The following is an 18,372-nucleotide window of genomic DNA, read 5'->3' as shown; positions in this document are numbered from 1 at the left end:
ACACCTGCCCATGCACGGTAGGGGCGAGAGCTGGCAAAGATGTAGTCAAAGGACTGTTAGAAACCTCCAGTTCTACTGCTTGAAAACTGGTTAGAAATACAGATTTTTAGGTCAGGCAAGTTATTGCAACCTCAAGTTGAAACACCTCCTTTTTCCAGTTTAGATAATAGAAAAGAGTATCCCAATCTGTTTTCCTTTCCACCTCAGTGTATTGCCCTCTTGCCTGAGCCTTGCATCTAATTGTGAAACCAAAATCATATTAATCTAGCTCGAATAAAGTTGGGAAAGACTAAAAAAAAAAATAAAAAATAAGGATTTTGCAGATAAGAGCTCTTTTTCTTTTAGTTTACAGACAATTTCCCTGATCTGCTTATGGTGTGGTTTTATGAACAGCTGCATAGTTTCCCCAGGGAGGCAGGAAGCAGCAGGGTGGCTGAGCCCTAGCAGGAGGGAACATCTCAAGCAGGGTTTGTCATCAGAAACATTGAAACGTGGAACTGTTCCTCTACTGAGGTTGACATTTTCAAACCCAGGAGCCTGAACTTTGGTGAAAACAAACTTATGCTTAAAGGATTCTTGGCAATTGGATTTCCTGCAGATTTCTGCATCCAACAGATGCAAGCATTGATCCAGCTTCACTTGGGCAACGATATGTACAATGAGACATTTGGCTTCAGAAGCTTATGACAGAGGATGTTGCTGTCTCCTCTGTCTCCATCTGTACTGCTTCCTTTACAGACATAATTGCTAATAAATTAACATTTGTATACTACTTTGAAAATCATGAGCTTAAATATAAGTTTTTTATTAGCTCATATCCTGTCAAAATATTTCTTTCATACGAATTACTTTTTGTACTTGAATTATCCTTTGTGATTTTTAAAACTTACAAGTGGTTGGACCTCTGCTATTCATCATTCTTCTCTGCCAGGTAGGAAGGAAATTGGGTCAAGAATTTATTGCAAAAAAGCAGATAAGCATTTTACTTTAGGGTTCTTTTATGTCCATGATTCCAATGAGCCTAATCTTTGCAAATCATTAGCATGTCTTGGCCCAGGATCCATCCTGAAAGTGTATGATCTCACCTCATAAGTTTCTTATTAGACTCCTAGACTCTTTCAGACATCTTCTTAATAGTGATATGTCTCATAAATTATTTATTGAAATGACATGCTTAAAAGCATCAAAAAAGACCTTTTACTTGGCTGTGAAACAGCTAAGAATGGTTATATCTGTTTTTCATAAAACAGGCCCAAAAGGTTAAATGCCTTGTCCAGGATATCACACAATAAATTAGTGGTACAGCAGGGCATAACAGCAACTAGTGCTGTTTCCCAGACTCTTGCACCTCAGAAGTAGACATACTTATCTCTTCATCTCAGTATTTATTGGATGGTCCAAAATGAAGATGGTTTACTTGCAATCTGAAACCTTTGGCCTCCATCTCCTAAATTCTCTTGTCTTTTGACCTTGGTGGAGATGCTGAACTTGGTTCTTTGGGTTTGGTTGTTTATTTTTTTTTTTTCATTTTCCAGAAAACGCATTTTCCAGAGATAGGCCGTCATCTATGACTTCAAATGAAACATTCACAGTTCAGAAACACCCACTGAATAGGACTCTTTGTGTTTTTCCAAATGTGCTCTGATAAGTCTCAGTCAAATGATGGAACCTGTTACTGAGTTTTGCATGTGAAAGATTGTGTTTGTTGCATCTATTTCAAACAAATAGTAATAATTAACATTTATACAGCACTTTCTGCTTTTTAAGCACTGCACAAACACTAATTACTCTTGGTTTAGTGTAAACTAATGTAATTCCACTCTGCTTTACAATCTATTTGCATCTTTTGTTGACTGATAGCTAGTTCAATTACTTCTAATCTTTGGTCTAGCTAGTCATTAAAGGTATGACTAAGAAGAGCCATTTACATCTTCAATTGCCTTCTCCCCTTCCCAGCTCCTTCATTTGCTTTTCCCTTTTCTTCCCAAAGTCTTTTTGCTGAATATTCCTAAAGCTGGATTCCTTAGCATCGTAGCAAAGCTTTTCTTCAGCAAAACAGTGAGCCTTTCCACTCATTTTGTTAAATAATATAGAAACTTGTTCTTATAAGAATGATTTAATAAGTCATTCCATTTTGCCACAGAAAGCCACACAAGATGTTTTCCTATGGCAAAAAAACTTAGTCACTAAATTAGTGATCTTAATACCAACAGTGCAGAATTTATTGTCCTGTTTGGACCTGGATAAACCACTAATCTTTTACCTAGCATTTTATCTGTTGAAAGATGTGAAAAATATTTTGCTTTCATAAATACTGGCACAAAATCCAACAACTCTAGTAAACAGGCTTCTGATGTCCAAACAGGAGCTGGGGTTTGTGTAGTCTCTGCACACTGACTTCTTGCATTATTTGGTCAGGTCACTTCCCTGTTCTGCCTGTAACATGGCAGAGATGCAGATGCACCTCCCTGAATGGCTAAATCCATAAGAAATCACAAACATGCAGTAACACAAATTAATAACTTCACTGTGTGGTGAATGCAACCAAATTTAGACTCCTAGTCCTGAATGAGTCAGCCTAGGCGTCCCCTTGGAGTCCATAAGGAGAAGGAGTCATTTCCAGATAAAAATAATTTATCCATGACTGTAATAGCTGTCTAAATTAATTTTTATATTAATTTTGCTCTAGAAATGACTCTTTTTTCTTCATTGATTGTAGAAGGAATCAGCTGTGAGTAGTTTAGTTGTAGATATTTGAAGGACTGATATCCACAGTTAGGTGGAACAAATTTGACTTTTCACCCTACCTGATCGCCCTCCCATGCAGATGCACAAAGTATAAAAACAGAATCTAAATTTTCTCTTCTGAGTTTTTATCATGTACTAAAAATGAAAAGTAAATAAAAATAAACCCTGCTATTTTTCTGATACCTTTGGGCAAGTAGTAAAGCAGCATTTTGCAACAATAGAATAAATGTAATGATATATATTTTCCTCTGAGCTACAGTATCTGTTATTATAACCTTAGATTGCTCCCCTCCTTAATGCACCTTGCAGTCAAGCAGCATTTGTGCATCTGTAAGAGCGTATTAATCTCTGTTTTGGAAGGTCATAGACTCATAGAATCATCAAAGGGTTTGGGTTGGAAGGGACATTCAAGCTCATCTAGTTGGCAGGGACATTTTCCACTAAACCAGGTTGCTCAAAGCCCCACCCAATCTGGCCTTGAACACTTCCACAGATATGGCATCCACAGCTTCTCTGGGCAACCTGCACCAGTCCTTCTCCATTCTCACAGTGAAGAATTTCTTTCTAATATCAAATCTAACCCTGCCCTCTGTCAGTCTGAAGTCATTCCCCCGTGTCCTATCATTACTTATCCTTGTCAAAAGCCCCTCCCCAGCTCTCTTGTAGCCCCTTTAGATACTGGGAGGTGCTCTAAGGTTTCTCCCTTTGTTTCAGAAAAAACCCATCATTTTCTTTTTCTAATTTACTATTTTTATCTCTCGATTTTTCCTTCATAGGCATTTTACCTAAGAAAAATATCCTTCCTACTGCATAAGCTTGATGTGTCATTGAAAGTTAAGCTCTGGACACAGTAGGGGTTACACTGATTAATCAATCCTTAGCATCTCTCAATGCACTCTGATTATCTTACATGGAAGTCCTAAACTAAATCAATTCATAGGCCTTTGCAGTCTTTTTTCAGATAACTCCTATTTTAATAACCTTAGTTTGAAGTTTGACCCTTTGGGGGATTTTATCAGAAGAAGAAAACAGGTTGGTTTCTCTCCCTGCTGAACGAAAGCAAGGACAGACCACCCAATACTACAACGTCTGTGACAAGAGAAGGGACAATTTTTAACATGATACTGTAGTAAGACAAGAACAGGTTGGCCTTGCGACTAATCCTGCAGGAGTTTTGTGTGTTAGTTACTTGAATCGAACGAACTGAATAAGATAGTTGACTTTGCTGCAGAAGAAGGATGGTAATACTTTTTTCCCTGTGCTGTGTGTCCTGCCTTGTTAGGTGAGAGCTTCCCTCTGCTGCATGAAGTTTTCCATCATACTCTTTTGCAGAGTGTCTCTATAAATAGTGTTAATAAATAGGCAGATACAAAATAAATCTGTTCCTAGAAATACCTTTTGAGCATAGCTGAGTATATTCCTCCAAATTCAGCTGAGCCTATGACATCCCCTGCCATTCGATAGCAGTAGTGAAAGCCAATGCAAGCATAAACTATTATTCTACTGTTTTCACAGCCAAACCAGTGAAAGGGGAGGGAGGGGAGAAATTCAGATCTTGCAAGTTTTACATTACTTCTCCTTGAATTCAAGCTGTCACCCTGTGAGGGGCTCAGACCCCAGGCTGCATCAAAAGGCTGTAGAACAGGAGATGCTCTGAACCCTGTTTTCACACAGATGGTGCACACCAACGTGATACTTTTACTCAGGGATACAGATACATGGCAAGCTTCACTCTTTAAACTTTATCTACCAACAGTTTTCTCTTAGTTTTCCTGCAGCTGATTGTGTCAATGTTTTTAAAGGCAGGGTTAGAGCCTGTGGTAGTGGCCACAGGGAGAAAAGGCCTTTCCTAAAAGAGCCTCCATTTAATTATCTTCTGTGGGAACAGAAATAGTGTGTAATAGTAAAAAATAAGTTACATCTGAGAGCTTTCTTCTTATGGAAAAGGCTGAGGGCTCATCAATATCCCCATGAAAGACAAGACTGTAAACAGCAACTTTAAAGGACTATTCATAGGTGTTGCAAAGGCCAAAAGTATTTAAGAGTCAAAGGGGATTAGGCAAACTCTCAGAGGACAGGTTCATGAAGGACTGCCAAACCCAGTGGTCCTGCAAAGAAATTTCTTGAAGCGTATGGAGGGGAAGGGCAACCCTTAATAGTTAAATCACCATTCACAACTACTTTCTCCTTCTTCTCTTCCAAATTCACCCCAGTCCATACAGGGGTAATAAAATGGATAGTTTCCCTGTTCAGTTTATGGGAAGAAAAGCAGGGATACAGAGATAGTACATCTACGTGTGGCAATTCACTTGTTATGGAATTACCTATTTATGGAATAAAGAGGTTGAATGGCACGAGATGTGCACGGTAATTGTTTTGGGATTCTTGCCACATTTTCATATGGGTCACCATTTTATTACAAAGGTTTCCCATGGGCCACAACAGAACACTGAGAATTAGACATAAAGCTTACCCAAGAGTGTGTACAAAGCTTAGCACCCTGAGCAAGCCCTTTACCAACCTTTTCTTACTGTCTAGGAGATGAGAGACTGGCATAAGTTGCCAAGGGAAACTGTAGGTGCCCCACCCCTGGAGGTGTTCAAGGCCAATGTCACTGCTCCTTGCAGGTGTTTTTGAAACCTGAGGATCTTTAATGTCCCTTCAAACACAAAGACACCTTCTTTGTTGTGATAGTATCCATTCTACAGTTCTATGACTAGAAATTACCAAATATATTTTCTTGTTTTACCAAACAAGACAAAAAACAGAACCAAACCAAACAAAAACAAACAAACAAACAAAAAACCACAAAACAAAACACCAAAAAAAACCTCCAGTCTCTTTTCTTTTCTGCAAGAAAAAGGAAAGATTCTCTCAAGCAGATGGAGGAAACATCTGCCGAGGGCTTTCACCTAGGATGCCTGAGACATATTCAAAACTACATCCTGTCTGATTCAGATTAAGGATTCAAATTTTAGCCTTCTGTATCCCAGGTAAGAGCCCAAATTAGGAAATAGTGCATGATAGAGGAAGAATGGGAAGGCTTTGAGTGACTACCTACATTCTGTGTAACTAGTTCTTTCTCACTCTGAGATTTGCTGATAAACAGGCTGATTTCACACAGGCTTTGGATGATGGGCACACCATACACACAAACCTTGAGTCTGACATAGTGAATTAGAAAAAATTTCCAGGCTGAACCTGAAACAGTCTACATGGTCAGGGCTGTCTCTCTTAGGGTATTTATTATTTAAATACCTTTATGCATTATCTGTTAAACTGAGGTTCTGAAGAAAACCCACTTCATCCAAGAATGGCTAAAAGACTCATAATGAGAGTTTCAGCATAAAACTAAGATTGTTTCAAAAATAATTTCTATTTTACTGGAACATGGAGTAGGGTTCTGATGATTACAGCTGCAAACTGCTTATACTAGTCAAAAACTATTCCAAAGCTTTGTTAATTTCCAGCTCCAAAATCTTCCCCTAGCACAGGTTAAATGAGAGAAGACTTAGGGGTTTGCAAACCAGAAATAACTGAGATAATTGCATTCCAGCCTCCTTCATGGTTTCCCACCATATTTCAAATCTTCACTACTGTTTCAGGTTTTCCTGGGCCTCCAGCTCCTTGCAGTTTTGGATTTATTCACAAAAAGGTCACAAACCACATCTTTTGGACAGGACATTACCAAGTGCCTAGCAAGCTGAAGAAAGGCTTAGTGGTTACGACTAGAAAAGGGAGGTTTGGTTACTTTCTTTGAGCATTGGGTTGAAGCCAAGCAGTATTAATTCAACTGTTCCTTCTCCTCTGTTGTGCCTGCTTCTTTCCAAAGCCTTTGCCAAAAATGTGTTGTACCTATAGCTTAATTTATTTCATACAAAGACCTTGTGGGATTTGAACCTCTGTTATAAATCTGAAGCTTAAAAGTTTAATAAAAAACACAGGAGTCCTTTATGCTGTAGAAGAACTTCCCAGAAACATGGTAAATGGCACTACACTGTTTAAGTCATGGTCATGTATTTATTAAAATCAGATCGTTGCTGACTCTGATCACTGGGCAATACAGACTCGATTTGAATCACCCCTGAGCACATGCCTAAGCATTTGCTGAATGCATCATAACATTCACATTTATGCCAGTTTTGTGCTTTAGACCAGGTGTGGAATGGGAGGCAATATCACAGATAATTCTGGACAAATGCAGATGATCAAATGAGACTTCCCAGATTCAACATTTTGTGTAAAGAAGGCCAGGTTTTGTCAAGGTCGGGCTGGATGTGGCTCCAAGCAACATGAACTAGTGGGAGGTGTCCCTGCCTATGGCAGAGGGCATGGAACTAGATAATCCTTAAGGTCCCTTCCAACACAAGACTTTCTATGATTCTATGGAATTAGAATATGGAGCCTCCAACCAGTCACTTGCATCCTCATTGAAGTGCAGTGGGACTGTCACAGTGGACTGCACTCTTTCAAATAGAATGTAAAACACCAGGTGATGACCTAACTTGGCCTAGGATATTAATAACCACAGACACAAAGTCATTTTATCATCTGAACTCACAACTTCTTTGGTTGCAGCTTAAAATCCTGAGTTTAATTTCCCAAATAACATTGCTGGTCTGGCCCCAGTATCTGTCGGTACCTTCAGATTATTATACAGCGAGGTGAAAATCTGTTTCTCTTTTGACTCTGAGTGGGGTTTTCATCATTCACCATGGGATTTCACTGGTCAGACACAACTGCAATTGTACATGCTCCACAGTCCTTCAGACTGAAGGACACTATCCAAACATGAAAGGGAATCTTGTTAATAATACCTGAGGTTCATGCTGCTCTTCTCTGACGAAGATTTCAGATGCGCATTGGCCAAGATTTTTTTATTTAAGTATTCTACTGTGCTTATGACTTGGTTCTCTAAAAAACCCAGGGCTCAGCATCAGACTCAGCCTGGGAGATCAAGAGTCTGCTCTCAGTTGTGTTGCTTTCTTCTTGTACCACCTTCAGCAATTCACATCAACTTTCCATGGCTCATCTCTTCCTCTGTAAAGTGAAGGAAACAATACTTGCTCACTACTTACCAGCATTAGGTCTTAGTTAATGTTTTGATTTGTGGAGCTGGAAGGATGGAAAATAAAACTCACCTGCCTCTCAGTATTCTATGGCTTTGCTCATTCTACAAAGGGCGGCAGTAGCAATAAAAAATACAGAAAAATATTGCTCTAAGCAATGACATGAGAAAATCTAGTTTAAAAAGACAAAAAGCAGGTCCTACCAAGTAAGATGAAGCTATTTTTGCATAGGCAGTCTTGCAGAGGAAAACAGATGTGTATGGGTAGTCACTTTGCTTCTTCCAGCACAAAGGTGGAGGGTGGAATCAACCCACCAGCATTCATGCTCACATTTTCATGGAGTCAAGATATTTCACTCTTCCAGTTTTCTCATCACCCTGTTACCGTAACTATATGGGAAACACATAAAGCTATCTCTACTATATAAACCCTCACATTTTGACAGAAAATTGGATGATATGACATGCTGCCTTCCAGAACAGGCACTGTCTATCACCTTGCTGCTAATCTCTGTGATTAGTGACCTGCAATGTGAGTCAGCTATCAAAGACCACCTGTCCTTTTTGCTGTAAGCGCCTCCTAGCATATCGCTTTGTGGTGTCACACTCTCTTGTCTGGTTTTTGATTGATGCAAGTTCGTCTTTTGAGCAGTGACTCAGAAAATAAATCATCCCCCTTGCCATTCATTGAGTGCGATTCTGCAGCACAAAGCCGGTGTGGTTAATCAAAGCTCCAAAAAGCAACAAAAAGCAACAGAACTGAGAATAAGGAGGATAGATATAAAGGACAAAACATCATAAAAAGGATTATTTGGGAGCCAACCAAAGCAAAAGCAGAACACAAAGAACTGCAAATAAGCCTTGCGTTTGCTGCACTACCACACCAGAACCAGAAAGTTGACTTTTTTGTTCCATTCCTTGACATATATGCAAGGATGTGAGAAGAGTCCCACACCTCTGAAAATTATAACTTTTTTGAGGAGTCTGATTTTATAGGTCTTTACATGTGAGTAACCCTTTCCAGGATAAGTGGGATTTTTCTGAATAGAATAAGTAAAGCTTGAAGGATGTTTCTGTTATGAACTGTACCCCAGTTATTACAGGACAAGAAAGCCCTTTCCAAATAGAAATGGTTCAGAGCAGGAGGGTTTTGTGCTTCTATGGAGGGAAAAGGAGCACAGGGATCAAAAGGAACATTATTAGAAGCCTTGCTTTTTTACATCTAGTCCGGCAAGTTTATGGAAGCTTTTAAAATTATGAGGAGTAATCATGAGTGAAACACGGAAAGAAACTGGTGGTTGAGTATGTAACTGAGATGAGAGTGATTCTTTGTATTCGTCATGGGCCAGAGAAGCCAGGAAAAATGTGAGGTGTTGATGGCACAGATGAAATTGTAGCAGAAGTGAGATCTAGGCACAAGAAGTAGCAGATAAAAAATAATAATCTGTCACAGAAACATTATGAGGCAAATTCCCTGACAACACACCACCATTGAAAGTAAGGTATCTAAACCGTCTGGGAATTGGGCCATAAAACTCAGGTGACAAGAACTGCATGTCCATGGAGAGGTGCTGGGGCAACTTTCTTAAGTCAGTTGAATGCAACAGCTCCTTTTCTTTAAAAAAACAAACAAACAAACAAACAAACAAAACAAAAAAAAACAACCCCACCTAATTATGTTTTTGGGAGGTGACCTTTCTAGTTAGAAAGTCACACCAAGTGGTGAGGGAGAGAGAAATAAAAAGTTGAGAAGAGCTAAATTTATAAAGATATGAATGAACTGGGAATAGAAACACTGTTACAGAGGAATGTGCCTGTGGATGGTGCAAATTTACAGGGCTATGTTTGATGAACTGTAGGAGGAATTTCAGTTTTTCAGCACCTTTCTTTATAAAAGAAAACCCTTCATCTGGTGGGAATTCAGTCAATTTCCTGATGTTTTTTTGTCATTTCCTAAGTTGCAAGGTTACTAATGGTAATTACAGACCCTGTTTGTAGCTTGTGGCTCTAACTGTGCAGAAAGGTTATCTTGGCACACATGCCTCTCCTGGTAGAGGGGTTTTAAATGACTAACCCTCCGTAGGAATTGCTACAATGCTCAGAAGCAGATAGAAGCCACCTTTCCTCATTTCTTTCTTACAGAGTAACTGCTTCTCACTCCCATTTTACTGTCTCCATCCCCCATAACAATAAACCACAATTTCAATGTTCATTTTTACAGATATAGGGCTGTTGTGATGGAGCCTGTTTTAAGGTGTTTTATTCAAAAGTATAACAAACCTGGTCCTTCCAAGGATTTCACACAAAAAAAGATGCTATAAAGTAGACAAACTGATTCAGTAACAAGTGCAAAAAAAAGTCACAATTTTTCAAGCCAAAAAAGAGCATTTTTTTTTTTTAAGGGAAGAAGACAGTGCACTGAAAAGCAATCAGATGCTCTATTTCTTTTAGATCTCTCCAGTGTGAAAACACCAATATGTTTGATTCAGTGCAAAAAAAATATCTATGAATGTTTGGTAGATCTCTACTACTGCTCCTTAGCATAACACAATTTCCTTCACTAGAGCTTCTACATTAGGCCTTACTTTTTGCATATTTGGACTGCAAAACATTTAACATGTGTCAGTTTTGACCGGTGAGTAATCCCATTTGCATTCACTGTGTTGAATTTACATGACTGAATTTAAGTCACTGAGTTCAGTGTGTTTAAAAACATATTAAATAAAAACCATATTAAAAATATATTAAAACATAATCAAAGTGGTGCTCAGATCTCTGGGAATGATTTAAGTAAATCTCAGTTATAAGACACTCCTTTTACCCTCAGCCTCCCATCAGTGTTTGATAGTTTCTATGTATTTTGCTGACAACTAGAAAGTGTGAACTTGGTCTACCACCATCAGTGGAATAGACTGGAAGAAAATGAAGTGGATGTTTGTTTGTTTGTTTGTTTGTTTGTTTGTTTTAATAATATAGTAGTGTCTTAGTTTCCAGGAAAGAATCCGGCAGGAACTGTACAAGGTGTTGGAATTGAGGTCTGCCATTGAAAAGTTCATTTTGGAGGTTAAAGGGACTAAAACCCAATTAGCAGTTTTAGCAAAATCAGAATTGCAGAAATAGGAGTGTGTCATGGTTTTTCCCCTTGAAAGTTCCAAGAGTCCTGCTTTGCTTTGCCCAACTGCAAGTATATCTCTCTTCAATTCCAGTATTTTTTTAGTTGTGCTTGTGTCAGACACTTGGGCAACTAAGGAGTTACTAATATAATGTTGTCTTCAGGCTTCAGCCTTAGTATTATGGTTTGTAGGTTTTCAGAACCTGTGCCAGGAGTCTTCCATCCTTCATACACTCATAGTTTTGAAACCCACAAATGCCACATGACACCTTTAAACCAATCTACAAAGCTCACAGCATATCCACCCTCAGCTACTGCACCATAGCTGTGTGAGGGCAGGTGTAGATTAGATATTAGAAAGAAATTCTTTACTGTGAGGGTGGTGAGGCACTGGCACAGGTTGTTCAGAGAAGCTGTGGCTGCCCCATCCCTGGAAGTGTTCAAGGCCAGGTTGGGTAGATCTTAGAGCAACCTGGTCTAGTGGAAGGTGTCCCTGCCGGTGTCAGGGGGGCTGAAGCTAAATGATCTTTGAAGGGTCCTTCCAACCCAAACCCTTCTAGGATTCTATAATTCTCTGAAATCTGGGGCACAACACCTGAAACAGGGCTGGGGTCTGAGTCATGGAGGAGTAAGATTTCATTAGTACATTCAGGGTTTAGACTTTCAAGAGAGAAATGACACAGGAATGTGATTCAGTCCTTGCCATACATTTCCATATGTATTTCCTATGAAAAAGACCAAGAACTGATAGTGCTTTCTGAACCTCTTTATGTTTTTAAATTCTGTTGGTAAAGAACAGTATTCTGGGGTGGCAGTTAGAGACTCGACTTCTGTTCCTTAGCAGTCAGGAGGACTTGGTTCCTGAGAAGCTCATCTCATAATTACAGATTTTCAATGTTTAGTTTGTGGATTTTATAATTTTTTTTCCTCAGAAACCAATTTAGATATTAAAAAACATATTTTACTACCTTGATGCAAGTAATTGACTTTTTTTTTTATGTTGCATTTAATAAACTTGAAGTGAAAATACCATTTATTAATTATTTTGAAAAATGTACTTTTAAGGTGTTTTATTTCTGTTATCTGTTTTCTCTGTGTGCAGATATGTATGCTTGCATAGCATTGCATATATACATTAGTTTTCCAACAGGCATAAATTCCAGCCCATGTTGTTACGTGAAGCAGGGCACTATCATTTATTTACACTTTCTCAGCTCTGCTTAAGTTCTAATATATTTCCAGCTGAGTAAAGATGAGCCCTCTGAATAGGACGACATTTTTGTCCATTTTCCATCCCTATCTCAGCCCTTCATTCTTCTTTTCTCCCTCCCCCTTCCCAGTTGCCTTTTTACACTGTCTCAGTCTTTCGTTCATCCCTTCTAACCTCACAATCTAACAAAATACTTTTAAAATCACAGGACAGCATTTTTCCAAAGTACTCTGGATACCCAAATAGAGATAGTTCAACATTACCTGATTTCCAAGAGATTAGGTAACTGATGAATACATGCCTCCTGGAGGAGTCTGAATCACTTCCCATGGAAAAAAAGACACAAAATACCGCAATCAGTTTCAAATTCCCAAGTGTATTCCCAGTTCAGACAGATGCAGGTTGCTGCATGTATGTGTCCTGTTAGCAGTGGCAATCATTAAATGAGTCACACGTAATTAAAACTTTCTTTTTATTAGTAATTGTTCTAAGAGGGTTTTCCTGTGACCCATTGAGTAACATCTCTTTTCTTCAATGCAAGAATGTATAAAGAAGGCAAATTAGCCATTGAGTGCCCAAAGGCATAAATTTCTTTTATTCTTTTTTTCTTCAGGTTATTCCAATCTGACCACCACACAGACGTCACTATTTTAATGTTGAATACTCAGATAAGGGTGCCATGGATGTAAAAGAGAGGAAACCGTATCGGTCTCTGACTCGGCGCCGCGACACTGAGCGTCGCTACACGAGCTCTTCAGCTGAGAGTGAGGACAGCAAGGTACCCCAGAAGTCCTACAGCTCCAGCGAGACCCTGAAGGCTTATGATCAGGATTCCAGGTTGACCTACAGCAATCGGGTCAAAGACATGGTGCACCAGGAGGCCGATGAATTCTGCCGAGCAGGTGGGTACTTTTCAGCAGATGGAGCTGTAAGCAGAGTGAGTGAATCAGCTGAGAGCTGGGGCTGGGTGGGAGGCTACCTTTGAAGGACTCTGAGGCTGAAAGCAAGATGGAGAGATTCAAAGACAGCAGCAAGGATCATCTTCATTGTCTTGCACAGACACTGAGTGCAGAGCAGTGTCCTTAACTGGCATACCCGTATCCCATGATCATTTGCAGTTACTAAGACACATTTTCTGTGTCTTAGTCTTTCTGCCTCCAACAGCACTTTGCCACTTCCCACCATGAGACTAGACCCCCCCGTGCACGTGCTGTACAGTACTGACATGGTGTGGAAAGCTCTTGCCTGCTCAGGAGAACTTTCGCTATGTCCTGTGCCTGTTCTGTCATGAAGGAAGTCAACAAGGAGGTTGAGGCAGAAGACAGTGAGAGGAGAGTGCCACTGTCCACAGTGTCCATCTAATCTACAGCAAAACTCAAGAAGCCTGGAAGAAGGAAGGCATCTGAGCTCCAGATGGGATGAACCACCCCTGGCATTGTACATGGCCTGCAGGCTTTAGGTTTGACTTGGGGACATGCTCCAATATCAGAGGAGTAAGGAACAACTTTTAGGAGTTACAGGAGCCCATTATGTGCATCTGGGTCACGGTCTCTGTGAATATGTGGAGTTTCAGGGGTCACCATGGGCACCACAGTTCTAATAGAGATTCCAGATATTCTCTCTTTTTTTTGCTATCTAAAGTCAGTGCAGTTACATTTTCACTGCTGCTGTTACCTATCTGAGGTAGATTTCTGGCCCCTGCTATGTCTTGTCTTCATTTTTCTGTAGAGGCACAAGTGTTGTAGTTCAGAAGCCAAGCAGGACTTCACATAAATTATTTTTAGAAGTCTATCAAGAAAAGCACAAAATGGAAAAGTGAGTCAAATAGACTAGGCAGCATTCCAAAAAATTAACATAAACTAGCCAAACCAGAGTGCTCTGAACACATCCTCTGCAATTTGGAGGAGCTGATTCCCCAAAGGGAATGCATATAGTTGCACTCTTTTAACTTGGGGGCTGCTTAATTTCACTCCTTAAACATCATGCACTTGTGGTTTTGGTAGAAGACACGTCTTCAAGGCACGCACAAGCAAAATGATTTGTAGAAGTATCTTTGTGTACATGGCTTTGGTGTTTGTATTTCAGGATAGCTGCAACATAAAATAATCAACAAAAGAGCCAATAGGTGTTGTAAATAGTACTGCGACATCATAAAAGCACTTTCCCTCTTAGCAACACTGAAGTACTTCATCCTCTCTCAGGAATCTGCGATGTTATAAAGAAAAGGAAACTTTAGGTCATTGAGTTTGCTCACTTCATACAATATATTCACCATGCAGGATAGATTTGAATTAGTCCAGGTCAGCGGTTTTCAACTTGAGGGTCTATGAGGCCATGCAGGTCCACAGACTTCTCCTAAGAAGCCCACAAAAGGTTACTTTTCTTGAAAAGGGAGTATAAATTTTATAGACACAAATTCATACAAATTCATAGGAAAATTTTGGAGCGTACTGAGAAATAGTAACAATAATTGGTCAAAGTGGCTGAAATTAATTGAGAAGTCTAGATTAACCACATCCGGGCATCAGTTCTATTTCTGATATAACACTCACAGATTTTTCAGTTTCAAGCTTTTTCCTAGTTTATCCTGAGAATCCCTAAACTGGCCTGAAGAGTAACAATAACCCCAGACTTTCTGGGCCACGTTTTCCACTGGCAGTAAGCCATGAATGGACCTCACTTTGTGATGTTGCTTGGCCTCCTGCCAACTGAAACCAAGCCTTATTAGCCTGCTCAACATCAACAAGGCAAAGTGAATTTCTCTCATGCATTGGTTTGGAAGGCAGAGGAGGGAAACATTTCGAATAGACCAAATAAATTCAGTAAATAAACAAGTCAGCATTTAAATGGTTTTAGCTAGAGTGAGTGCCAGCAAATGTGCAAGTCAGCACAGGAGAAAATAGACCAGATCTGAATTAAAAAGTCTTAGATATTTATTATCTTCCCCTTATTGACTTGAGTTCTTCCAGCTTAAAAGGCAACAGTGAGCATAGAATATGAAAATCAATGCATCTGCTGCTGTTTATTGCAAATAAATTTGATTTTCAGTTAATTGTAGCAGTCATTTTTCATAATTTATGAGCTGCTGTTACTGGATAGCATCAGTCATGCTGCATGTTGATGTGCCTGATGATGCTGAGTGTGGCTTGTTTCAGGGGAAGGTAGAACTCTCAGTCAGTGACTCAGACACACAGGCAAAACCAAAAGATGTTTTCCAGTCCTCTGAAAAGGATGGTTTAAAAATTATCCCAGCCTTGCCCATATGTCAAAACTGGAAGAGAAGAGCAAGGTCTCTGTGGTGATACTGCTTCCTTGTGTTTACAACTTAGGTCAAGTTATTTGCTACCTCATGCAATGAAGTCATAGAGGACACTCTCACAAACCACTTTGCAATCAAGTTAAATGGATTACTTTGCCACAAGCTTGCATGATGCTTCCCAAGCAAAGCCCAAGGGTTGGACAGAGGTGTGAGCCCTAAGCCACCTTTCTGTCCACTCTGTCTGAAAGCTTTAATCTTGTTTGGTCAATTAAAAAGGTGTGAAGTTCATGAATGCTTTATGAACTTTGAGTGTTGTCGGCTGCAGATCTGTGACCAACTGAACCAGAGTTACAGCCTGCCATCAAACAGTTTCTTCTCTGAGCTCTACATGAAAATGTTGTCCAGTCTCATTATTTACCTTTTGTTCAAGTATCTGCTCTTTGTTCACTGAGAGCTGCAAAGTCAACTGAATGAAAAAATGTAGTAAAATAGCATCTAGTTTAGGCCAGCTGTCTTCTGATACGTGTGCTCTAATACAAGAGACTTTCCCTAAGCAGCAGGGTTCAAGGACAAGCCCAGGGTGTTTCCACATGTGCAAAACCATACTCTTGGAAAGTAGAAATCTGATTATTTCTGTTGGATACACATTTTCCACTACATGCTATTTAACATCAACAAGTGGAAATGTGAGGAGAACCCCATGATTGTGGGGTCTTGAGAAAGGACAAAATGATAATTCAGTTTTGGATACAACATTGAGATGCCATGAACTGATTTCAGTAATGAGTGGATAAGAACTTTGGTGTTCACAGGTAGGTTTGTACCTGAACTTTCCTGGGGATTGTTCATTCAGATTTATCTTGTTAAAATATGTCTGAGCTGCAAACACTGCTCAGTTCCTTCATCCAGTCAAAGCACAGCATAACAGAAGCAGGGATGCATTGAGCTGTATAATGCACTGTACGGCTAAAGGCACTCATGGACAGCCAAAATCTTTTCAAGACATTCAGGGTTGAAAAAATAAATGCAGGCATTAATAAATAAATGTGGATTAAAATCCCCAGCCTCCTTGTGCAACTTTCCAAACAAAGTGTGCTAATATTTGAAGCCTCATTCACGTCAATTCAGTCGGATTTTGAAGCTCTGCAGGTAACCAGTCATGAAGTCAAGAGTCACTTTTCAGGTTGTATTTTTAGTCAGCTAAACAATTGCATCTATTTGCAGCCAAATAACCTCTGCTGTGACTGTATCAGAATGAATAGCTAAACTGAGTCAAGGTGTGAGTGGTCATCAACGGGAAAGTGAAATCGCCAGAGGAAATTTAAATCCCCAGTATGTAATTTCAGGGATTTCAATGAGCAGAACTCACTCAAATTGCCTATTGTAGTGAAGTTGCCAGGTGTATGGTAGGACTTTTGATCATTGCACGCCTCATTTTGCTTTTCTCCCAAGAAGATTACTTTTTGCCTCTCCTAAAGAGGTCCACCATTTCTACATCCGTCTTTGCTTTCAAATTTGATGATTTCATTTAACATGCTCTGAGATTTTGTCAGGTTCACAAAGCAGGAATCCAGATGCTTTTTGGTCCTGGCATATGAGAAAGGAGGTTGTTGTGAGGTGGGAGCCAGTCTCATCTCCCAAGTAACAGGCAATAGCACAACAGGAATTGGCCTGAAGTGACACCAGGCAAGACTGAGATTGGATATTAGGAAAAATATCTTCACTCAGAAGTTGGTCAAGGATTGCAACAGGCTGCCCACAAAAGTGGTAGAATCACTGTCTCTGGAAATATTAAATAAAAGTGTAGATGTGGTCTAGTGTCTGGAAATATTAAATAAAAGTGTAGAGACTGGTCTAGTGTCGGACTTGGAAGTGCTGGGTAATGATTGGACTTGATGATCTTAAAACATCTTTTCTAACCTTAATAACTGTATGAGCCTATGATCACTTGGTCTCAGACTAAGCAAGACCACAGAAGCGGGGACTCTTTGATGTGATGTCAGGACTCGCGAGCTGCTGTGCCCCACAGGAAGACAGAGGATGAACGTTTCTGCCATTGACTTGTGCTAGATAGAACTGTGCCCTAATAATGAATAACCAAGCTCATGTGTTTTCTCACAGGAGCCAACTTTTCTTTGCGAGAACTGGGTCTTGAAGATGTGACACCCACACATGGAACTTTGTACCGGACCGATATCGGGCTGCCTCACTGTGGCTACTCCATCAGCGCCGGATCAGATGCCGACACAGAGGCAGACGTGGTCATGTCACCTGAGCACCCAGTGAGGCTCTGGGGACGCAACACCAAGTCCGGACGCAGTTCCTGCTTGTCGAGTCGGGCCAACTCCAACCTCACCCTCACTGACACAGAGCATGAGAATACTGAAACTGGTAAGTGGTGACAGCAAATGCAGTGTCAGCCTTGAGCTCTACCAGGAATAATTCTTTTTACCACTCCACCTTAATCCTCCTTAGGTTTTGTGTTGGGTTTTTTTTTTATCAGACTCGATAAAAACACTCTTTTAACAACACCATATCATGGCCTTTTGTACTGTCCTACAGAGTGTTTGTTAATGAACTGCTGGAGAAGCTCCTACTTATTTATCACAGCAATAGAGATCATTAAGTAGCTGTAATACTCTCTCTGCTTTTTGCAGTAACCAAAAAGCATTTAAATCTCCCCTCCCCTGGCTAATGCTACTCTTATCTTTGCTACAGATTTTCGGAGCAGATAATTTCCTTCTTTTGCTTGCTGATTCCTTGACAGGAGCCATTTCATTTATGTAAATGGGCTGACTGCTCTCTGAAGGAAAACAACAGCAAAATATTTTTAGAAGCCTTTTTCTTTGTGCAAAATAAAAGCTGAAGGTCACTGATATTTTTTATCTCTGTAACTTTGTGTCCCCGGTTGTGGGGATTCCTGTGTGCGTTTTGTAGGTCTGTGAACATTTTGGTCAGCACTTCTGCCAAGCAGT

General features: G+C 39.9%; 1 protein-coding gene across 1 annotated transcript in view; it reads left to right on the top strand.

The window, feature by feature from the left end:
* The window catches only part of LOC114060674 (teneurin-4-like), a gene marked incomplete at its 3' end in the record, with an annotated part of 250,119 nt that extends 232,331 nt beyond the window's left edge, over window positions 1-17,788 (top strand). The window contains exons 4-5 of the mRNA XM_027890361.1: window positions 12,752-13,040; window positions 17,519-17,788. Coding sequence (XP_027746162.1) covers window positions 12,818-13,040; window positions 17,519-17,788 — 493 coding nt within the window. The remainder of the gene's footprint in view (window positions 1-12,751; window positions 13,041-17,518) is intronic.
* Between the last annotated feature and the right edge of the window lie 584 nt (window positions 17,789-18,372).

This window comes from Empidonax traillii, unplaced genomic scaffold, assembly GCF_003031625.1.
Source record: "Empidonax traillii isolate 1590-97213 ecotype Southwest subspecies unplaced genomic scaffold, ASM303162v1 scaffold285:size798778, whole genome shotgun sequence".
NCBI lineage: Eukaryota > Metazoa > Chordata > Aves > Passeriformes > Tyrannidae > Empidonax > Empidonax traillii.
Note: the sequence above shows the minus strand (reverse complement) of the source record. Positions and strands in the feature narration are given on the sequence as shown.